Source organism: Leuciscus leuciscus (genome assembly GCF_965113295.1).
Source record: "Leuciscus leuciscus genome assembly, chromosome: 5".
Taxonomy (NCBI): Eukaryota; Metazoa; Chordata; class Actinopteri; order Cypriniformes; family Leuciscidae; genus Leuciscus; species Leuciscus leuciscus.
Window position 1 is genome coordinate 39,938,230 of NC_138729.1, and position 22,353 is coordinate 39,960,582.

Below are 22,353 nucleotides of genomic sequence, written 5' to 3' on the forward strand. Positions count from 1 at the left end.
TTTTAATAAAACAATAAAAATAAAATAACCCACAACCTAACCAACACCTACCTTAATCTACAGCTCAAACTATGGTGGTGCTATAATTCTCAATATATGTCTTTATAACTGCTAAATTAATACACAGCCAACTGGATGTATTTATGGTAAAAAATAAGTTCTTTAATAAATTCCATTTTTAAAATAGAAGTTCATTTTTCACCAAAAATATATTTTAAGAAACATAAGAAAAATGTTTTAAAAGCTTTCATTATAAAAACTAAATAATAAAAATCATATAATATACTTATGTAGCTCTAATGTATAGCTCCATGGTGGCTATACATTCAGATGCACATTTTTCCTGGAAAAATCAAGGCATGCAGACATTTTACACATTCTGAGTGTCACAGGTGGTTGCAGGAAGGCAGAAGGAGACGAAGATATTTCCAAGAATGAAGGTTTAATGTAATTAAATACAGGACAGCAGAACAGGTAGCACACTAAATATAACGAAGATCAGACCAAGACTGACTGAACAGACGGAAATTAAATACAAACACAGATGACACTGATTAACAGAACACATGTGATACAGATAATGATGATTGACTAAACAGGTGATACAACTGAACTGATAATGACAGTAACCATATAAACGAAGGAGTGGTGGGAAAAGAACAAAGGAAAACAGGAACCAATCAAAACACAAACTGAAAGTCCAAACAAGCACTGACACACGTGACATTACCCCATCCTCCCAGGAGGCACGTCCTCGCGCCGTAAAACATTCAAGGGGGTGTGTGGGGGTGTGAGGGTGGGCGTACTGGAGGCTGACGAGGCCGTGGGTTCGGTAGAACGGGAAGTCTACACGATGGTGGCAGCAGTTCAGGGGACCAGGGCGGAGCAGGCTGTGCAGGCGGTCAGGGCGGAGCAGGCTGCCAGGGTGGAGCAGACGGAGGGAGGAGCCATTGTGGAGGCTGGGCAGGCGACTCCAGGGGGCCAACTGACGGAGGCGGAGCAGGTGGAAGAGGATACCCGGGTGTAGACAGAGAGCTGACAAGCCAAGGTGATGCTGAGGATCTGGAGGGACATGGCGATGCCGACAGCTCTGGCAACCGAGGCGCAGGCGGCGATCCAGAAGGCCGTGGTGGAGCCAGAGCGACAGAGGACCAAGGTGGAACTGGAGGGAGTGAGGAGCCCAACGGAGCCAGAGGGACGAAGGGACGAAGGGAAGCCAGAGGTGTGTAGTCCCGAGGCGAGGGCAGGCCGACGAACAACCAAGACCGAGCCGGGGGGACGAGGGAGCCCGGCGGAGCTGGTAGACTGATGGGCCACGGTGGAGATGAGGGAGGTAGGAGCCAAGGTAGAGTTAATGGATCGACAGGCCGAGGTGGAGCCCTGGTCACGGAGGCTGGGGATCCAGCAACCATGATGGAGCTGGAGACTGGCAGAGCCGTGGCGACCCCACATCACTGATGGTGGAATAAGGGTGAGCTGAGGGGCTGACAGGAAGCAGCAGAGGTGTGGATGAGGAGATTATGATGGGAGGAGGTGGGAGAGGGTGGCTGGGTGGGAGTTCAGAAACAGGCTCAGGAACAGGCACAGGTTCTGGGACAGATTCAGGCTTGGGAACAGGCTCAGGAACAGGCTCAGGAACAGATACAGGCTCAGGAACAGATTCTGGCTTGGGGAGAGTCTCAGGTCTGGGAACAGGAACAGTTCTTGGGGCAGGAACAGGTCTTGGGACTGAACAGGCTCTGACGTGGCGGCGGCCATCCTGGCTGAAGGCTCAGGCGGTGAGGCGGCGGCCATCTTTGCCGAGGGCTCAGGCGGTGAGGCGTAACAGGTGATACAACTGAACTGATAATGACAGTAACCATATAAACGAAGGAGTGGCGGGAAAAGAACAAAGGAAAACAGGAACCAATCAAAACACAAACTGAAAGTCCAAACAAGCACTGACACACGTGACATTACCCCATCTTTGCCAAGGGCTTGACAGGCATGACATGATGACATTCGGGCATGACATGAAGAAGCTCTAGAAGGGTTGTCTCGACGGCTGCTGGTAATGGTAGTTGTTCTCTAGATCTGGACACAACGCTTGCCAAACACCTGATGGCTTCCCTCCAGTTCAGACCAGACCATCAGTGTTTGGGAGGTCGGTGGCCTGGTGGAAATTGGCCCCGATCCAGAAGAGCAGCTTGAGGGTTTCATCGTCGAGGGGGCTAGTGATGGCTCGACGAACAAAGTTCACCACAAAGGAGAAAAACTCTGTGCTCTCTTGAGCAATTGCGACAAATATAGCCCTGTCGTCCATATGGGCTGGTCCGATCTTCTGTCACGGGTGGTTGCAGGAAGGCAGACGGAGACAAAGATATATTTCCAAGAACGAAGGTTTAATGTAATTAAATTCAGAACAGCAGAACAGGTAGCAACAAACTAAATATAACGGAGATCGGACCAAGACTGACTGAACAGACGGAACTTAAATACAAACACAGATGACACTGATTAACGGAACAAAGGTGATACAGATAATGATGATTGACTAAACAGGTGATACAACTGAACTGATAATGACAGTAACCATAGAAACGAAGGAGTGGTGAGAAAAGAACAAAGGAAAACAGGAACCAATCAGAACACAAACTGAAAGTCCAAAGCACTGACATGTGACACTGAGTGATGTTTTCATTCGAACTGATGTATGATTATCAGATTCTCACAATTTCAATAAGCACTACACACACTGCACAGCAGTGAGTGAGAGTATGTCAACTGGCCCGTTAGTCTGAAGTGAATGACTCAACAACAGCTGTCATATGAAGCAATAGAATATTAGTCAGGAGTATCTGGATATGTTTTTCAATTATACATGCTCCTGAATTTTATTGGCCCTGAATATGAAAATCTGTATAACAAGGAATCTCCTTTGACATGCAAAATCTCTGTTTCAGCACTCTTGGATTTGAAACCCAGTTCATAGTAAGACAAACATTTTGGATTCATTCCGGTTTTTACAGTGTTTTACCTTGTAAAAGTGTTTTACAAGGAAGCTGATACTTACTTTTCCAAGGAGTAAGATTTATAAATCCCTTGTTGTGTTGCAACACATATTGTGCCACCAGTATTCGTGCCAACAATATAGTGACGACGGTCCCTGGCGATTCGAGCTGTCAATGATTTCCCTGCTTGCATTTGTGTCAACATCCTGTAGATAAGAGATCCCTGTGGTGACATCGGGAAATCTGATTTTGCTGCTGTAAACTGCTGAGGTTAATAAGAACAACTCAACGACTAAGTCAGCAGCCATCAGATGCATCATTTGCATGACTCATTTCCAGCTTTAGGCTAATAATAGTCACATAATTATTAGTTTCTCTTGAGGAATAAACTGTGCACATACTAGTTGGCCCGGGTTATTGCACCCTTTAGCACCCTTACCAGAAGGTGCTTGTGCTTATTTAAAATTCAAGCGATTGTGATAATGTAATAGCTCATGGATTTTTCTCCAGCATGACAACCTGTGGTGATAGTGGTTTTAAACTGTCTTCCCAAGAGCAATGAGGGTGAACTGTTTAAGCGGCATGACAGCAGTGCTTAGCAAGCTGGCATTCAAATTAGGATCTACTGCCCTGGGGCACAAAATCCACTTCTTTGTTCAAATCTGACCTAGATTTGAACGAATAACTTTCCGATACTGGACTGGAACTGCTTCTATTTCTGAACAAGATAAAGTGTGAGTGCACTTCATGAATGAATACATGCACAATAAAGCTATTTTGCTTGTAACTGAGTGATTATATTGTCTGTGGGTAGTTGTGACAGTGGTGTCCTCCGGTGTGTAACATGATATACTTCTAAAGCTGTTTCAGACAACAGGTTTCTAACAATCTAATTAGCCAAGTGGGCACTAGCTATATTAAGAATGCCTCTCTTGTATGTTCATTACCTGCTAAATGTCACAGTGATTTAGGTATTTTGCTTTGTTTCAGGTTTGATTCTCTTGTATAGCTTCTTAGTTCTTGTTTTTAATTCTTGTCATGTCTTTGTTCACTGTGTGATGAGATGAAACCAAATGCTATTTCCAAAATATATATATATATTCTATTTCCAAAATATATATATTAATTACGACATATGCTTTCAATGAAAAATGCGGAACAGTTAGTTCATGTGTTTATGATCTCAAGGCTAGATTATTGTAATGCTCTACTGGGTGGTTGCCCTGCTCGCTTAATAAACAAAGTCCAGTTGGTCCAAAACGCAGCAGCTAGAGTTCTTACTAGAACCAGAAAGTATGACCGTATTAGACCCGTTTTGTCAACACTGCATTTGCTCCCTATTAAACAATGTATACATTTTAAAATATTGCTGACTACTTACAAAGCACTAAATGGTTTAGCTCCCCAGTACTTGAGCGAGCTCTTAACGCATTTTAGTCCTTCACGTCTACTGCGATCTCAAAATTCTGGCCAGTTGATAATACCTAGAATATCTAAATCAACTGCAGGCGGTAGATCCTTCTCCTATTTAGCACCTAACCTTTGGAACAGTCTTCCTAACATTGTCCGGGAAGCAGACACACTCTGTCAGTTTAAATCTAGACTAAAAATGCATCTCTTTTACCTAGAATTCATATAGAACATTATACATTTCTATTATTCAAATCAGTTAAATGATTATTAGGCTGCATAAATTAGGTCAGTCGGAACCAGGGACACTTCCTATAGCACCTGATGTACTCGTTACATCATAAGAAGAATGGCATCTACGCTAATGTTAGTCTTTCTGTTTATTCCGAGGTTTACTGAAGTAAGCAGGATCCGGGCTGTATCCAGATCAGATGGTGGACCTGCACCTGGACCCATCCACAACGCATCCCTGAAGTGCCAGCCTCATCAGCCCTGTGAAGGCCTCATCGACACGACAGCCATCGGCACTGATCCTCAACAAACTCGTCTCCATATCGGCGTGATGACTCCGACTTCCAACCAGATGGAACTGGATAAATATTCTGAATGTTCTGATCCAATCTGACTTCTGACCTGTAATGCTGCCTGAATCATAATCATACACTGTTCATTCATTGGCCAGAGGAGAACTGGCCCCCGACTGAGCCTGGTTTCTCCCAAGGTTTTTTCTCCATTTTGTCACATGATGGAGTTTTGGTTCCTTGCCACTGTTGCCTTGGCTTTTGGCTTGCTTAGTTGGGGACATTTAATATTCAACAATATTATTGATCTGCCTTACTATTGGACGACGATGCAATTTTCTTCTAGAAACAAACTTTGTTTTATTATTTTCATGCTATCACTGTGAAGCTGCTTTGATACAATCTATATTGTAAAAAGCGCTATATAAATAAAGGTGACTTTACTTTACTTTACATAAACTGTGGGTTTAAAAATTCTGAGGGCACACTGAAAATCAGGGATTTAAAATGCCATTTAAACCAGAAAGTTATAAGACTATAATTATCTGTTTTAAATGATATATTTCTAAATGATCTATCTCTTCAATTAAAAAAAAAAAAAAACTCTTATTTTGACCTTAATTAATTAATAAGATTAAACTAAATTAATAAGAAATATTTCTGATTCTGCACTATTCTGATTCGGTCACTAATGAAACAAGTACATTTGTTTAACCAAATCAGCTCTTTGGATCATTCTCAAATAATGCCAGAGAATATGATCATCAAAAAATCTGATTTATAATAATATAATTTGTGATGACAAATTATTTTCATTACATAGATCAGTCTACATTTGATTTATAATAATATAATTAATTTGTAATTTGTTTGAATTTTCACTACAAAAATCAGTTTTTTTTAACCCCGCTGTTTATAAAAAAAAAACAGTTCATGGACACGTTATTTACTATCACTGTGAAGAAGTGAGAAAGTACACAGATTTTTACTGGCTTACCTGCAACACACTCTGTCCCTCTTTCTCAGGGCTGATTTGGGAAGACCTCCAGAGCATGTTGGGTGCAATGCAAAGGGCCAAGTTTGTTGCTGTCATCTGATTCACCTCTGACTGAGTGTGTATCCTGTGTAGCACTCCAAATAAGTGGCACAGCAAGGTAACATTCTCCTCCGGCAACTGTGCAAGCAAACTAGACACAAAGACAATACAGCTTGAACAATGACAGACAAATGCAACCAGATAACAGAAACATAAAAATAAATATTTAAATAACCTTTCCTAAAAATATGTGGATAAATTTGTCAGCCCTCTCATACATATGGAAATGCATTCATGCACAAATATGTGACACACACAAACAGCAGGTGAGCACAAACTAGTGAATATGAATATCAAAAAGTAAGAAATTTCCAAGAAATAAGCAATTGGATTGGAATTTGAACTTTTCAAATGGTATATCAAAATGTAAAACTCTGCAGAGTAGAAAGAAAATACTGTCATTACTTTGCCTGCAGCAAACTGCTTGAGTGGCACTTTAACAACAACATGAGTTTCTATGATGAATATCTATTGAGAAGAATATTGTTTGTACAAACTGGTTGAGGGGATTTGTTTGTTCAATCCCCTGAGGCAAGTAAGAGGCAAATTATAGCGATCAGGGTCATTTTACAGAAGTTTTACCATCAGCAAACCCAAGGAAATTTAATACTAAATAAATCAAGCCTAGTGTCAGTTCTGGCAGGTCACGTTAGTCAAGCTCACATCAGCTGATCCACGTCTACCTACAGGAATACGCCGCCTATCACTGTATACATATAGCTCCTTCAGTATTACCAGCAGCTATTGCGTTTCTCAGGAGCTAATTACCCTCCTCCATCCCCAGCTCCTCCTTTCATCAGTCAGGATTTGGCATTCTGATTCCTCTTGAATCAGACTAAATTCTCAAATTGTTGTACAAAAATTTAAATGAATGATATCTGCAATACATTCATGTTGGTTCTTTTCTGTTTATCCTAAGGGGGGTTATTGCTGCTCTCTCTGCTCTTATCCATGCCAGGCTGCATGGATGCGCAGGGAGTTCTTGCCCTTAATAGAACCATATCGCCAATCCAAAATGTATGCTAATTGTCAATCATATTTGACCATAGTGGTCATAGTGGAATGTTTTCACCGTTATACGGTACGGGTCGCTATTTCGCATCTTCTGAAAGAGTACTGAATCTCCTGATCAAAACACTTGCGAAAAAGGAGAAACAAGCTATAAAAGCATTGCTTACGCATATGTTGTAGTCTTTGACAAAAACATAATTTTCAATTTTGGTGCAAAATATTGCTTTTTTAAAATAAACGTACCCACATTCCAGTGTTGATAAAACATTTTTTTTAAAAAATTACAGGAAGCTAGAATAAAGTGTTTTTTGTTTTGTTTTACAGCAGAGGTTCTGTTCTTGCTTTTGATAGGTTCAGATATTCATACAACAAAATACTATGGGGGCCATGAACGCTTTGTGAAAACCCACAGCAGCACACAAACAAGCCAAATATTAAAATTAAAAGGATTACAATGTAAAAGATTATTATTGTGCACATAAAGATTGTCCCGTAGATGATCTGCTTGTGCACTTTTACCTCGCGCACGAGCAGTTCCGTTTCGGTCTTTCCACTATCAAATTCCGTCATGTAAATAGCGAATCTGCCATGGCGCGAGCGCACCTGGCATTTATAGGGAATGGGAGATGAGACTCTGATTGGTTTAACGCACGTAAATCCCAAAACACACTCATTACTCAATAGGGTAATAAAGAGAATAGGGACAACCCTTGACCATGCGCGCCGACCATTTTTCCCGTCGTTAAACTAGCAAAAGTGGATTCGGACACGCCCTAAGTGAACTTGCGCCCTGCGTTTTAGACCATGCGCTTAGATCGTTTTAAATTACCCCACTAATAATGCCCGGAATGGTACCAAACTTCTACAGTAGTACAAATAGGGTCTGTACTCATAAAACGAGGCATTGGAAAGTTTGTAAGTACATCAGGAGTTTATTTACATAACACTTACCTAATGGCTATTGGCTAATGCTACCGCTAACCCGTTGAGGTCACTTCAGTGATTAGGGAAAAGCACGTAAAAGTCCTGGCAGAAAGCCAGTATATCCAACATTTTTATTTATTTTTTCCGAGGTGTTGACAACTTAGTGTTAACTAATAATTGTTGCAAACTGGTACTACCAACAAAATATTAGTGCATTCCTAGAACTGGGCGTCGTTACACTATATCCTTATGCATCGCTTTCTGCCAGGACTTTTACGTGCTTTTCCCTAATCACTGAAGTGGCCTCGACATGCGGGTTAGCGGTAGCAATAGCCATCAGGCAAGTGTTATTTAAATAAACTCCTGATGTACTTACAAACTTTCCAATGCCTCGTTTTATGAGTAACGTTACAGAACCTATTTGTACTACTGTATAAGTTTGGTACCATTCCGGGCATTATTAGTGGGGTAATTTACGAGATAGCCTAACATTACCGCCTAGGTTCCATTAGCGCCTGCACTAAGCCATTCAGCTGATATATTAAAATAAATTCTAACTTTAATAATGTTCGACCAAGGGAAAAAAGACTTCTGGGGTGGTGTTTCGCTCGAGGTCATGGCGCAAAGGACCCTAGGTTGATTTTACTCCGAACCATCCCTTTAAGTGTCCTGACCGCAGGGGAATCCTGGAGAATTACATATTGAGGGAATGCCCAGTTAGATATAAAGTTAAGAAAACTAAACAACCAAGAGAAATATGATTTAACGTTTGATCTGTACATCAGCATCGGGGAATAACATAATCTCGTTCACGGTAGAGAAAGCTGCATACATGTAAGTTACAAAAGTAACCGTGAAGAATTTAACAACACAACTTTTGTGTCTTTATCAGCTTTTCCATATGATAATCATCACAATTCATCGCCCTGATAATAATCACAAATAGCCTACTGCTTGCTCCATTTCTGTAATTCAACGAATGAATGAGTCTCTCACCCGTTGCTCTATAGTTTTCTTCGTCAACAGCCACACTTGCACCCTCTGCTGGTGAGGCCGACTAACAGCTATGGAGATGATCAATCGGCAATCTACTGATATTCCTGCCGTTCCCGGATGTCAAATGTTGAATTTTCTGTCGAATTTGAACCACTTAATTTGTGGAAGCGAATTTGTAAAGCGAAATAAAATGTACCGAATATTGCCTGTCGAATATTATAGGTTGTATTTTTAAACAGAATGAACATTTTGGAAGTGAAATCTGAAAGGTGAATATGGATTATTGAATTTTTAATAATGAAAACGTGTGTGAAATGTTTTGAATTGAAATATTAACAGCTTAAACATACAACCATGTTGAATTGCAGCCCATAAAAATGCAAAATACAAGCAGGGTTAATGCAATGCATATTTTTTTTAAGTAGTGCAATTCAACAAGCTTTTTTGTTTCAAAAACATTTGTCATTATTTTACTTTCATACTGAAGCTTTTAATTTTCCATGTAAGCAGACATTTTTAGTCTTGCCATCTAGTCAAGTTATGAGTCTTGCCATGACGAATGGATGTCAAAATGTCCCATTGGTGGATCTTATCATTTGAAGGATAATTACTATTTGTTTTCTTGTGATCACTTTTTATTGTATTTAAAGGGCAGGGTCTTTGATTTTGTAACTATGTAAATTACTCACTCCCTTGCCTGTTCCTTGAGGTTTTCAGATACTGGTCTACTTACTTTCCCTTAAATTTAGATTAGCCACTAGCCAGGCATTGTTATTGCCCTCAGAATCTCTGCAACACCTCTTCTTTTCTTCTTTTCAAAAGACTTCTAAAAGCACATTTTTTTCCTGTGTATTTTCCAGTATGTATTTAAAAATCCTCAAAAAGTCTCCTTTCAAAATGTTGTTTTCTGTGTATTATTTCATCACCTGGTTTCTCAACATGATCTCAATAGTATTCATATGTATTTTATGCAAGATGTGGTTCTACCATGCATTTACTTATGTTTGCATAGACACTAAAATGTATAATATTGATGTACTGACATAGCATCTAAAATGTAAATCATTTAAATACTTTACAGATGAATTTTTTTTTACAAAATGAATCTATAAATATTAAATCAGTTGAATTAAGTTGATTCTATTGTATTTTTTTATCAATAAGATTATGTTGTTGATCGAATTTATTAAAAGCACTTGGCTCATTTACTAAATTTCATTCTGTGCCTTCTGGTGGCAGCTCGTTTCAAAGGATTAGATAATTTGAACAAGAATTTAAAATATTAAAATGAAATAAAAATCTGGAATTGTTTAACCATTACTTATTTAAAATTTATTTTGTTTTCCGTGGGACATGGCAGTTTTCTGAATATGCTATGATGAATAAAAAAATTACTATAAAATATACCACAAACGTACCATAAAATTATCATAAATGCAATCCACTTTACTTTTAGTGCTGAAATCCAAATTTTCAGAATACATATGCTTGGGTTGTGTGAGGAACAGAACAAAATTCAAGTCTTTATTCAGCAATCTATGTCTACAATCTAAGTAGCAATTTTGAAAACGATTAAATCCCACACTCGTTAAAAATTCAAAATTAGCCGCCTCAAGAAAAGTTATGAAAAAGGGTTTATGTCAATGATATCAAAAGCTCATTGCCTCTTGTATGCCTCGTCACCAAGTGATGTGTGCTTTTAAATGAGATCTGTGGATCAGGATAAGATTTTCAGTGATTAACAACTCAAATTTTAATCTGCATCTTAGATAAAACTATTGTATACTTTGTATGCTTCACATCGTCATTTGGACTACTTTGGGACTGCTTTTTGCCATTTTTGGAAAAAAATATTGAGTTATCAATCTGGTTTTTTTTTTGTCTGTTTGTTTTTTTACAATATGTATGTATATAACAAATTATTGTCACTACATTTTTTTTTTTTTTGAAAAGTAGTTATATTTAGGTTTAAGGATAGCATTAAGGAATCTACAAATATATCTATAAAATGGTAAATGTATATAAAAATATATATATTTATTTTATAAAATAAACAATTTTATGTTTCTATAATTGTAATTTGTAATACCGCTCACATTTTAAATACTGCTAGTACGTCCATAATGTTTCAGCATCTAACCAAATGTACAGAAAAACATATTTTTGTACCTGTAAATATTGTGTTCAAATATCTGCAGATAAACAATAAGACCAGGCTGGGTACCTATGCTCTATGATGTTTCTTTGTTTTTGTGACGCAACCTTGGTCTTTAGAAATGTTATAATGCGTACCCCACGGCTCTCAAAGCATCCTGTTGCCTTCTTGAGCATCACTGAATGTGTGCACCTTTTGTAATATTAGTGTGTGAGTCCATCAATTGCCCTCTGTGTAAAAAGATGGATCTCAAAATCATACAGTCACTGCTTGAAAGGGTTCAAATATGCAGAAACCAAAGAACCTGCAGATTTTTCTGAAGATCTTTGGGCAGTTTAACTGCTGATGACAAACATGAACAACTATCATAAAACAAAATAAAAAACGGTCATGGATTATCCAGGTAAGGACACACAGTATTAAGAATCAGGGTAAACGTATGAACGGGGTTATTTTTCTAAATTCAGCTTTTATTTTGTCTTGTGGATTATGGGTAAACATCTGTTATGGGAAACAGCTTTTTTCAGGACAGTACTAAATAAAAGAAAATAGCATGCAATTTTTCATGATCCCTCTTATATTGTAAAAAAAAAAAAAAAAAAAAAACTTTTCCGATTCTGCAAGGGGTATGTAAACTTTTGAGCACAACTATAAATGAAATATTAATTACCAATACCTAATACCATTGTTTGTGATAGATCAACTGAAAATCTTAATACCAATGCTGCGTTCCAGTCCACTTTTAGACACGCACTTGCGAACTTGCCGCCATTTTGAAGTGCGTTCCACTTCGTGAAGTGGACGAGGGAAGTTTATATGGACAGACCCTCGTTCCCTCGATTTTGACCGAGGGAGCGAGTCTGCTTCAAATGTACACTTCAGGCACCTATATGTCCCACAATGCAGTACGATTGTGACGTCACCACATATCTCATCTAATCACCGCCACAACAGACAACTCTATGATATATTAATAATATATATTTTTAATTTAAAACAACCCAAACACACCTATAAACATTTGGATGCTGCATTAAACAAATTCTTAAAGGGAAAAAAAATGTAAATAATAAATCAACTCCACAGCTGATTCCAAGTGATCAAGGGCTTAGGACGTTCCAATTCAGCCCATTGCAGTTTCCGCCAGTAGTGGGCACTCGCAATGACGTACATCCGAGTGAACGAGACGGAGGGAAGTTTGCGAGTGAAGGGCATGACAATTTTGGACTGGAACGCAGCACAGGTGGGAACTCAGTCTTAGTACACTTTGTACATACAGTGTGTGTGTATGTGCGAGCATATGTACACGTGTATGTTTGTGTGGTGTTCTCACCTTCTGACTTTGTTATGTCTATTCTCACTCTCTAGCACTTCCATCCAGTCATCATATAAGTCACAGCACAAAACACCACCAGGCAGTTTCCGTAAGAACTCCTACACACTCACACAATTTAATCAAGAATAAAAAAGGATAATCAAAGACATGTATCATATAGGCCAGAGTACAATTCTTATGCTCAAGCCATTGATTATGATAACTTAGATTGAAAATGTAGAATTAAACTGTGAATGTAGACGAGAAATTATTTGTGTGAATTTGTATGTATACTGTATCACTGTTGAATTGAAATTACTGTGTTCTCACCATAATTAGAGATGCAGAGACGAAAACTGATTGTTCATGCAGTGAAATACTTTGCCCAGAATTCATTCGCTCCTTTAGGATCCTACAGCTTTTGGCATTTGCTGAACGACGGAAGATTCCACGGGTCTCTGGACCCTCACAGAAAAGCAGATATAGTAGGTCCTAAGTGTACACACACACACACACACACACACACACACACACACACACACACACACACAAAATAGTAAATCAAAGCCAGGGATTCTCAAACTCTTTAGTCAGCCAAACCCATTGCACATAAATATTTACTGTACTTGTAGTACCTCCTGAGACTTTAAGATGATATTTCTATATTTTAACAACACATTTACATGTTCACAGTTCTCTGATGTAGGTTAATGGTTACATAACATCCAGGTAAACCATTATTTATATATCTTTTTAGTAAATTATTTATTTTGACTTTGTATTTTACAATTATTTTATTTAAATTATGATTTAATTAATTATTAGCTTTAAATAATAATATTAATCATTTGTTACATTTATATAGCACTTTTATCTGCACTCAAGCGCTTTACATATAAAAGGGGGGAGTCTCCTCAACCACCACCAAAGGTGCTTTTTGACAGTATGGTGTCCCCATCACTATACTGGGGCGTTAGGACCCACACAGACCACAGGGAGAACACCCTCTGCTGGCCTCACTAACACCTCTTCCAGCAGCAACCTAGTTTTCCCAGGAGGTCTCCCATCCAGGTCTGACCAGGCTCAACCCTGCTTATCTTCAGTTGGTCGTCTTGAGCTATACAGGGCTACTTTTGTGCTAACTCACAAATCCCTTGCAGTTCCCTCACAAACCACAGTTTGGGAAACCCTGATCTAAGTCTATGATAAACAGATGCTCAACCTGACCTAGCCTGACCATGAAATGAATGACAATTTTAAAACAGAATACTAATGACAAATTTATGATGCAACAGCGTTTAACCCCCATAATTGTGGCTCTGTCTCTCGAATAAGCAATTACGGATTTGAACTTATCTTGAAAGGGTAAAAAAAAAGAAAAGTTAAATGCTTCTACAAGTATGAAGCCCATAAGCACCTAAAAATCTAACTGCTAAAAGACTGCTCTTACATTGACAGCTAATAATATATTCTTTTTATAGCTAGAATAATTATGGTGACATAAGAACAATGGTTCTCAAATGATTTACAGACATTTTTGAGCATTGAGCAAATTGGCATCTCTTTGAGTTCAAGTTTAACACACATTACACACATAATGCCATGTTTTAATTAATAGAAGTATCCCTGTAGATTATAACTAATGGTGCTGAAAGACCCTCATCGGACCATTACATTAGATCTAGATGGAATGTATCAGACCAACATCTAAAAACATACATCAATTCATCCAAGTCAAATGCATAAATATTTGTCTTTCTTAAAACATCTTCTATCTGTTTAAATTCTGTCTGGTTTCATTACTGATATTATCTGACCCATGGTTGAAAACCACTGATCCAGATGCCACTCACAAACTTGTAAGATAAATACAATAATAATAACCCTTTCTTGTCAAGACATATTCTTGTCATTTTATTTGTGTGTGTGTGTTGATTAAAACTGTAATGCTAATCATCCACACCACTACACAGTTTGAGAACATTGGTCAACATTACCTATTATTATAATTTTACCTATATAATTTTTGCATTTTGACTTAAGGTTATATGCTATACCAGTATTAAATAGATCACATATTAGAAATAAACATATGGCCAGGAGCATAAAATATATGTTAGCCTATATAGTCTCTCTAAACCTGTGGATTAATGAAAGTTCCATTAACAATGAGTGAAACAATAAAAACAAAAAGGTCCAGAGCCAGTGATATCCTTACCATTATTGGTTTGGGCAGGTTTCCATCAGGACAAATGGAAGAAAGAGACTGACCAAATAGCTTGTGAGAGGCAGTTTGTGGATCAGACTGGCCATCAGCTTGATGAAAGTGTCCCCTCCTCAGAGCCCAATCAATCAGAGACCTCTTTCTTTTGTGTTTCAGCAAAGCCCCTGTAAGTCAATGACAAAAAAAAAAACGGACCAATCAGACTTTGGCAAATACATTATTGGGAGGAGCTACTGTTCCGCGGATTCTAGTTTGAGAAAAAAAGGAAAACACAAGAACATTTTTACCATCTTTCAATTAAATGTTTCCTCACAGCATTTCAGTGTCTCTTGATCTATAAATGAATAAACATGCTTGATCACATGGTTTGATGTTCCTATTTTTCTGTAGTGTATGAGGGATGGCGAGGGATGAGGAAGGCAGATAGATATCAGAATTGGCTGCATCCCATGTGATTACACTGAATGCTCCTAGTACTATACTAGTACTGATCCAGATAGATTATTGGTAGTATTAGAGGCAAAATAATAGGAAATGTCCATAAATCTTTAACAAAACGTTAAAACTGTAAGAAGTATTTGTTTTATTATTAAGGGCTGGAAAAACTTTAACTAAATTAAATGTTAACTGTTCTCTTTTATATCTCTTCCCCCCTCTCGTAACAATATTTGTGTACTGAAAAATGTTAAGTTATAAAAAAATTGGTGAATAATGCAAAAAATTTAGCTGCTCTGTCTGTGTTAGAGAAAACAATATATTTAAGTATGCAAGTAGCATTGTTAAAAGTTAAAGATCAATATGAATATCCATGATCATTTACAGAAAGCTTGATTACAAAAAAATAGACGCTCATGTAATCATGACAGAATTGCATAAGAAGTTTGCACAGAGGTTATTGCTACAATGCGCCATAGTAAGGTAGTGAAATATTTCAAATATACAGTACATTTTCATAAGTCAAAAATTTGCTCTAAAAAACAAGTTTGTGACATTTACAGAAGGGAAATTGCCATTGCTTAAAAACTAATGATAAAATAAGAAACAAGTTTGTGACATTTACAAAAGGGAAAATGTCATTGTTTTTATGTGCTTTTAAAGTTTTTTATCAGAAACTTTTTACAAAGAGCAGCTTTTATGGGATGGCTTCAAGTTAACAGAAAAATGTAAAATTCCTCATACAATGATATTTTTATGTTTCAAAGTGCAACATCAAAACAGACAACAGAGATGCTAGTTGCCTTGCTCATGGCCTTCCCTGACCTCAGCCCCCAATCTGATAACTCTAATGCCCCACAATTATTGGCTTTCCCAGATGAATGTGAGAAATCCTGAAGAATGTTCTTCTCAGAGCAAATGGACAAGAACTTAAATTGGTGGATGTTAAAACTGTAAGTGGATGCTGAATTGATTAGAATTAAAGTTTTTTTTTAAATAAATACTTAAAAGCAGTCAACTATAAGACATCCACAATCACATGGCTCAACAACCTCTTTACATCTGTGAGCATGCAAACCTTCAAGTGTGTCCTGGAAAACAAGGATTCTACCGCCTCTCCGAAGTGTGCAAACAGGTCTGTCAAAGATAAACCTAGTGCTGAACAACACTGTGGTCATTTGGAAGAAACCTTGGTTCCGGTCCCAAGGCCCAGTGTTGGGAGCATCCTGTTATCGCAAGACTGTGCACAGATGCATCCCACACAGGGTGTGGAGCAGTCATGGAAGGCCGCTTGACCCAGAGTCTGTGGAAGGAGCATCATCTCTCCTGGCATATAAACTGCCTAAAGATGTTAGCTGTATTGCTAGCCCAAAGGCATTTCCTCCCAGACCTTGTTCTAATTTGCCACCATGTTCTAATTTGAACCGACAATATGTCGGTGGTCTTGTATATAAATCATCAAGGGGTCTGAGGTAGCGCCTTCTGTGCAGACTGGCGCACCAGAGCCTCCTGTGGTCCCTGGTCACCTGAATTAGGGAGCAGACATCCTGTCATGGCAGGGGCTAAGGCCCGGGAAAAGGAGACTCCATCCTGAGATGGTGGAATTAATTTGGAGAAAGTTTGGTCAAGAGGACATGAACCTGTTTGTGCCACAAGAGACTTGTCTGACACTGAACCAGACACTGTCCGCTCTGGTTTTCCCTCAAACATCCAGCTCCGCTGGAGCTAGATGCCATGGTACAAACGTGGCAGAGTCTTCGTCTGTACGCATTTCCCTTGATTGCTCTGCTCCCGGGAGTTCTAGAAAGAGTTCACCAGGATAGGGTTTGTCTTCTTCTGGTAGCCCCATTCTGGGCGAAACAAGTATGGTTCTCTGACCTGATAGCCCTCCTGGACATTCTCCTGTGGAAGCTTCTAGTGAGGGACATTCTATTGCAGGTCGGGGGTGGTATATTGAGATGTGGAAACCTTGGGTCTGGCCCGAGGGGGATCCGTTCCTAAATGTAGCTGAGGTGGTAGAGACCACTGTCAATTCTAGAGCTCCCTCCACAAGGAAATTGTATACCTTAAATTGGAGAATCTTCAAATTATGGAGCGGAGAACATCAGTTGGACCCAGTTAACTGACCGGTGGCTTCAGTGCAGGAGTTCCTTCAAGACTGTTTCTCTGCCGGTCTTTCCCCATCCACACTTAAGGTCTATGTGTTTCCTTCGTGGCACCTTGAGGATGAGGCCAGTGGCTCAGATTAGAGTCCCGGCTTGGGACCTAGCAGTAGCATTAGAAGGGTTGTCCCTGGCAACATTCGAGCCCTTGGACTCTGCATCAGATAACACATCGCTTTAAAGATGGAGTTTCTGGCGATCACATCACTCAGGAGAGTAGTAGATTTGCAGACCCTGTCAGTTGCCTCCTCCTGCTTAAGAGTTTGCACCGGGTAGGGTAAAAGGTATTCTCCACCTTAGTTGATCAGAACAAAAGTGGATGTTACTTACTTGTTCAGACGTCATTTTCCGTTGAAAATTATAATATTGGTCATACTTCCAAAAAGTATAATCTGTGATTCTGAATGCCTGTATCCACACCAGACTGTGATCCACACCGGCGCGGTGATTGACCGCCGCACACTGTCCTCAAAACATTGGATTCATACGCGCTGTTTCATGCCGATGTACAACCCACGTAAAGTTGATAATTCCGTAAATAACTGCAATTGCAGATTTCGAACAGAGATGGCGACAAAGAGGAAAAGCTACAGACTGCAGCTTTAAAATGATTTCTTTTTTACTATATTTTAAAATGTTATTTATTCCTGTGATGGCAAAGCTGAATTTTAGCAACCATTAATCTTCAGTGTCACATGATCCTTCATAAATTATTCTAATATGCTGATTTCGTGTTCAAGAAACAGTTTGTATTATATCAGTGTTGAAAAAAGTTGTGTTGCTTAAAATTTAGTTGGAAACTGATTTTTCAGAGATTTTTTTGATAACTATAAATTTCAAAAGAAATGTATTTAATTGAAATAGAATTTTTTTTCACATTGCAAATGTCTTTATTGTCCCTTTTGATAAATTTTAAGCATCCTTGATTAAAAAAAAAGGCATTAACTTAACTAATTTAACAACTTTCACATTTTAAACTGTAGATAACCAACAAGTAATCATTTATGCAATTGCAATTTTTACTCATAAATGAATGTAAGATATGTGACAATTTCCCGGGCCTTCCACTACTCATTCCACTACTACTTCCACTACTTCACACTCACCTGCAGACCTCAGTAGACACTCTGAACTCCATTTAACTAATTTTAAATGCATGTTTAATTCCATTCTGCAGGATTCCACAAATTCTCCTTTAAGGGAGAAAATACAGCAAAAGTCTACTAATGGCCTCTAGATAGCCACACAATGTAAAGAATGTATCTGGTTATAGAAGGGGAATGAGACACTGTGTCAAGGAGTTGACACTATGGGAACAAAATACTCACTATGCCACACTGAACAAATGCCTGCTTATTGTGCTGTGAGAATTCCAGCTAAGCTGTAGCCAAAGTTTGCCATACAGTGCACCAAGAGCTTTAGTGCCTGTGGTAAGAGGTCCACAGCTCAATACCCTTAAAACTTACCTGCAAGGCAGAAGTACTGGGAGAGGACTCAGGAGAGAACACCATTCTCTTAACTGCCTTCTCTACCTAAGAAACAAGGCAATGTTCTTCAGGGAGACCTAGTGAGAAAGCATCGGGATGGATGGAGTACCACAGCATCTCCACCCTCCTTGCTCTCTATTGCTGATCATCACAGGTGCGTGACAGCCCAGTGAAAGAGTTCCAGTGAAAGAATAGCAAGTTGCTAGCTGTGTCAGAGTCCATTTTATTACTCTGTCCCAAGACTCTTTGCAAACTGTTAGGAAAACATGGTAACATAGTCCCACACTATGTCCACACTTATCACCTCCAGGTATAGACTAGAGGGTCAACAAATGAAGGAGTGAGACGCAGAAGTGGAAAAGCTAACTCTCCCTACTGTACAGCCCATCCATACATGGGAACAGACTGATGCAGCCTACAGTATTGGAGGGGACTTAGATAGTTGCCCCTTGCCCAAGGTAAGTGCTAGCCTGTTACTCCAATATGAATGTGATTCAACAAGAAGCAGATTAATGCTGAAAGGGGGATGCTAAATTGGTATTGCCCAATCTTCCTGTCCTAACACGTGATCACAGAGGGATCACATAGCTAACACCTTTGTACTCCTGCCACCTGAGGAGGGAAGGGTGATCAATGAGGATGTGGGACCCAAGTTTTGGTATTGCACATCATCTACATTCATCACAACCTAACTGTTATAGAAGGAGCATAATGCTACTATTAATTATTTATCTTTTGATTTTCCATTACCTTGAGCCCCGCAAGTTTCAACCAAAGATGCCTCCATGAAAACCATGGCAGCAAGAAAGCAGCCGATAGTACAAGCCACCTGCTTGGTGGCAAGGAGGGCAAAGTCTGTGGCAGAGTTCCAGGACTGACTCTGGAGACACCCCCTCGCGTAGATCTGAGTCCTTCAATAAATTGTCCTGATACACTTGCAACACTGCCATCATGTGCAGAGCGCCACCATCCTGGCCTGCCGCTCCATATGCTTTGCCCACCAGCCACGATGTAAACCAACATGGCTTAGAGGGCAGTACTGGAGACTTCAGTGAGGATGCCATGTCGTGGGTCATAACTTCAACCAACTCCTCAGAGTTGGAGTAGGCAGGCTCACTTACAACATCTGCGTCAACTCCCATCATGTCAAGTCAAGTCAAGTCAAGTTTATTTATATAGCGCTTTTCACAATACAGATTGTATCAAAGCAGCTTCACAGTATTTAAATTAAAATAATACATCAATGTTTGTTTCTAGTGGAAAACGTCCACGTTTGGCAATGCTGATCAATAGTATTGTTGATTGATTAATTAAATTAAATATCCCCAAATATCCCCAAATATCCTCAACTGAGCAAGCCAAAGGCAACAGTGGCAAGGAACCGAAAAACTCCATCAGGTGACCTAATGGAGAAAAAAAAACCTTGGGAGAACCCAGGCTCAGTCGGGGGCCAGTTCTCCTCTGGCGTTTATGAACTAGAGGTCGGATTCAACTGTAAGATTAAAAGTATTATATGAATGCCTGGCTGAAGAGATGCGTCTTTAATCTAGTTTTAAACTGGGAGAGCGAGTCTGAGCAACGAACAGTATCAGGAAGACTATTCCAGAGTTTTGGAGCTAAATGTGAAAATGCTCTCCCTCCTTTGGTGGACCTAGAAATCCTAGGTATGACCAAAAGCCTTGAATTTAGTGATCTTAAAGAGCGCAATGGATTATAGGGCGATAGAAGATCCGTTAAATAGACTGGAGCTAAGCCGTTTAGGGCTTTATAAGTCAGTAGCAATACCTTGTAATTAATACGGAACTTTATAGGTAACCAATGTAGTGATGATAAAATTGGTGTTATATGATCATATTTTCTTGATCTAGTAAGAACTCTAGCGGCGGCATTTTGGACTAACTGTAGCTTGTTTATTGAGGATGCAGGACAACCAGCTAATAAAGCATTACAGTAATCTAGTCTCGAGGTCATGAATGCATGAACTAATTTTTCTGCATCAGAAACTGATAGCATGTTACGTATCTTAGCAATGTTTCTAAGGTGGAAAAAGGCTGTTCTTGTAACATATGAAATATGATTTTCAAAAGACAGGTTGCAGTCTAGTATAACACCCAGGTCTTTTACTGTAGAGGATGAAGTAACAGGACATCCTACTATGTTAAAGTTGTAGAGTGAGAGGTTTTGTGGGCGTTTTTTTTAAACCGATGATTAGTACCTCTGTCGTGTCTGGATTTCATAAAAGAAAATTGCGCGTCATCCAATATTTTATATCTTTAACACACTCTGTCAATTTGGATAATTTAGCGTTTTCGTCTGGCCGTGATGAAATATAGATTTGAGTGTCATCAGCATAACAATGGAAACTAATTCCATGTTTCCTTATAATATTTCCAAGTGGCAGCATATATATTGAGAATAACAGAGGGCCTAACACAGATCCCTGCGGCACTCCATAGTTTACTGGAGTTATGATCGATTTTTCTTCATTTAAATAGACAAAATGGTAGCGGTCAGATAAGTATGATCTGAACCAGCTTAATGCTTGTCCTTGAACACCAGTATAATTTTGTAGTCGATCTAAGAGTATTGTGTGATCTATAGTATCGTACGCAGCACTAAGATCAAGTAAAACTAGTATTGAGATACAGCCTTGGTCAGAAGCTAAAAGTAAATCATTTGTGATTTTAACGAGCGCAGTTTCAGTGCTATGATGCGGTCTGAATCCAGACTGAAACTTTTCATAGATGTCATTTTCTTGCAAGAAAGAGCCCAGTTGGGCGGACACAGCTTTTTCTAGTATTTTAGACATAAAAGGAAGATTTGAAATGGGTCTATAATTTGCTAGATTATGTGGGTCTAATTGTGGTTTCTTAATGAGAGGTTTTATAACTGCCAGTTTAAATGTTCTAGGAACATGACCTAAAGATAAAGATGAGTTAATAATATTGAGGAGAGGCTCTTCCACTATAGGTAACACTTCTTTCAGTAGTTTAGTGGGTATAGGATCTAATAAACATGTTGTTGTTTTAGATGAAGTGATACGTTTATTTAACTCTTTTTGTTCTATAGTTGTAAAGCACTGTAATTGTTCTTGCGGGGTGATAATTGAGGCTGAATTATAAGGCGCGATTGAGGATTGAACGTTTACAATTGTGGTTTTGATGTTTTCTATTTTCTCAGTGAAGAACTTCATGACATCATTACTACTAAACTGTAACGGAATATTTTGTTCAGGTGACATCTGTTTATTTGTTAGTCTAGCCACGGTGTTAAATAAAAACCTAGGATTGTTTTGGTTGTTTTCTATTAGTTTGCGGAGGTGCTCAGCCCTGGCCGCTTTTAGGGCCATACTGTCATACTGTGGCCATACTGTCATAACGTGACATACTGTCTTTCCATGCGATTCTAAAAACCTCTAAATTATTTTGTTTCCATTTACGCTCTAAATTACGGGTTTCTCTCTTTAGAACATGCGTAGTATTGTTGTACCATGGTGCTTTACTTTTCTCTCTGACCTTTTTTAATCTAATAGGTGCAACAATATCCAAAGTTCCAGAGAGAATGGTGCTCATAGTGCTAGTTAATTGCTCTAGTTCATCTGTTTGTTTGGGTTCACTGAGCAGCTGA

The 22,353-nt window shown here is 38.9% G+C and overlaps 1 protein-coding gene across 2 annotated transcripts in view; it reads right to left on the reverse strand.

Annotated features, from left to right (window-relative positions):
- arhgap20b (Rho GTPase activating protein 20b) overlaps nt 1-22,353 on the reverse strand; it is a 55,441-nt gene that overhangs the window by 14,186 nt on the left and 18,902 nt on the right. For both annotated transcript variants that reach the window (XM_082169883.1, XM_082169884.1), the window contains exons 10-13: nt 14,637-14,806; nt 12,749-12,910; nt 12,437-12,537; nt 5,919-6,108 (exon numbers count right to left, since the gene is read on the reverse strand). In XM_082169883.1, the coding sequence (XP_082026009.1) occupies nt 5,919-6,108; nt 12,437-12,537; nt 12,749-12,910; nt 14,637-14,806 (623 nt within the window). The remainder of the gene's footprint in view (nt 1-5,918; nt 6,109-12,436; nt 12,538-12,748; nt 12,911-14,636; nt 14,807-22,353) is intronic.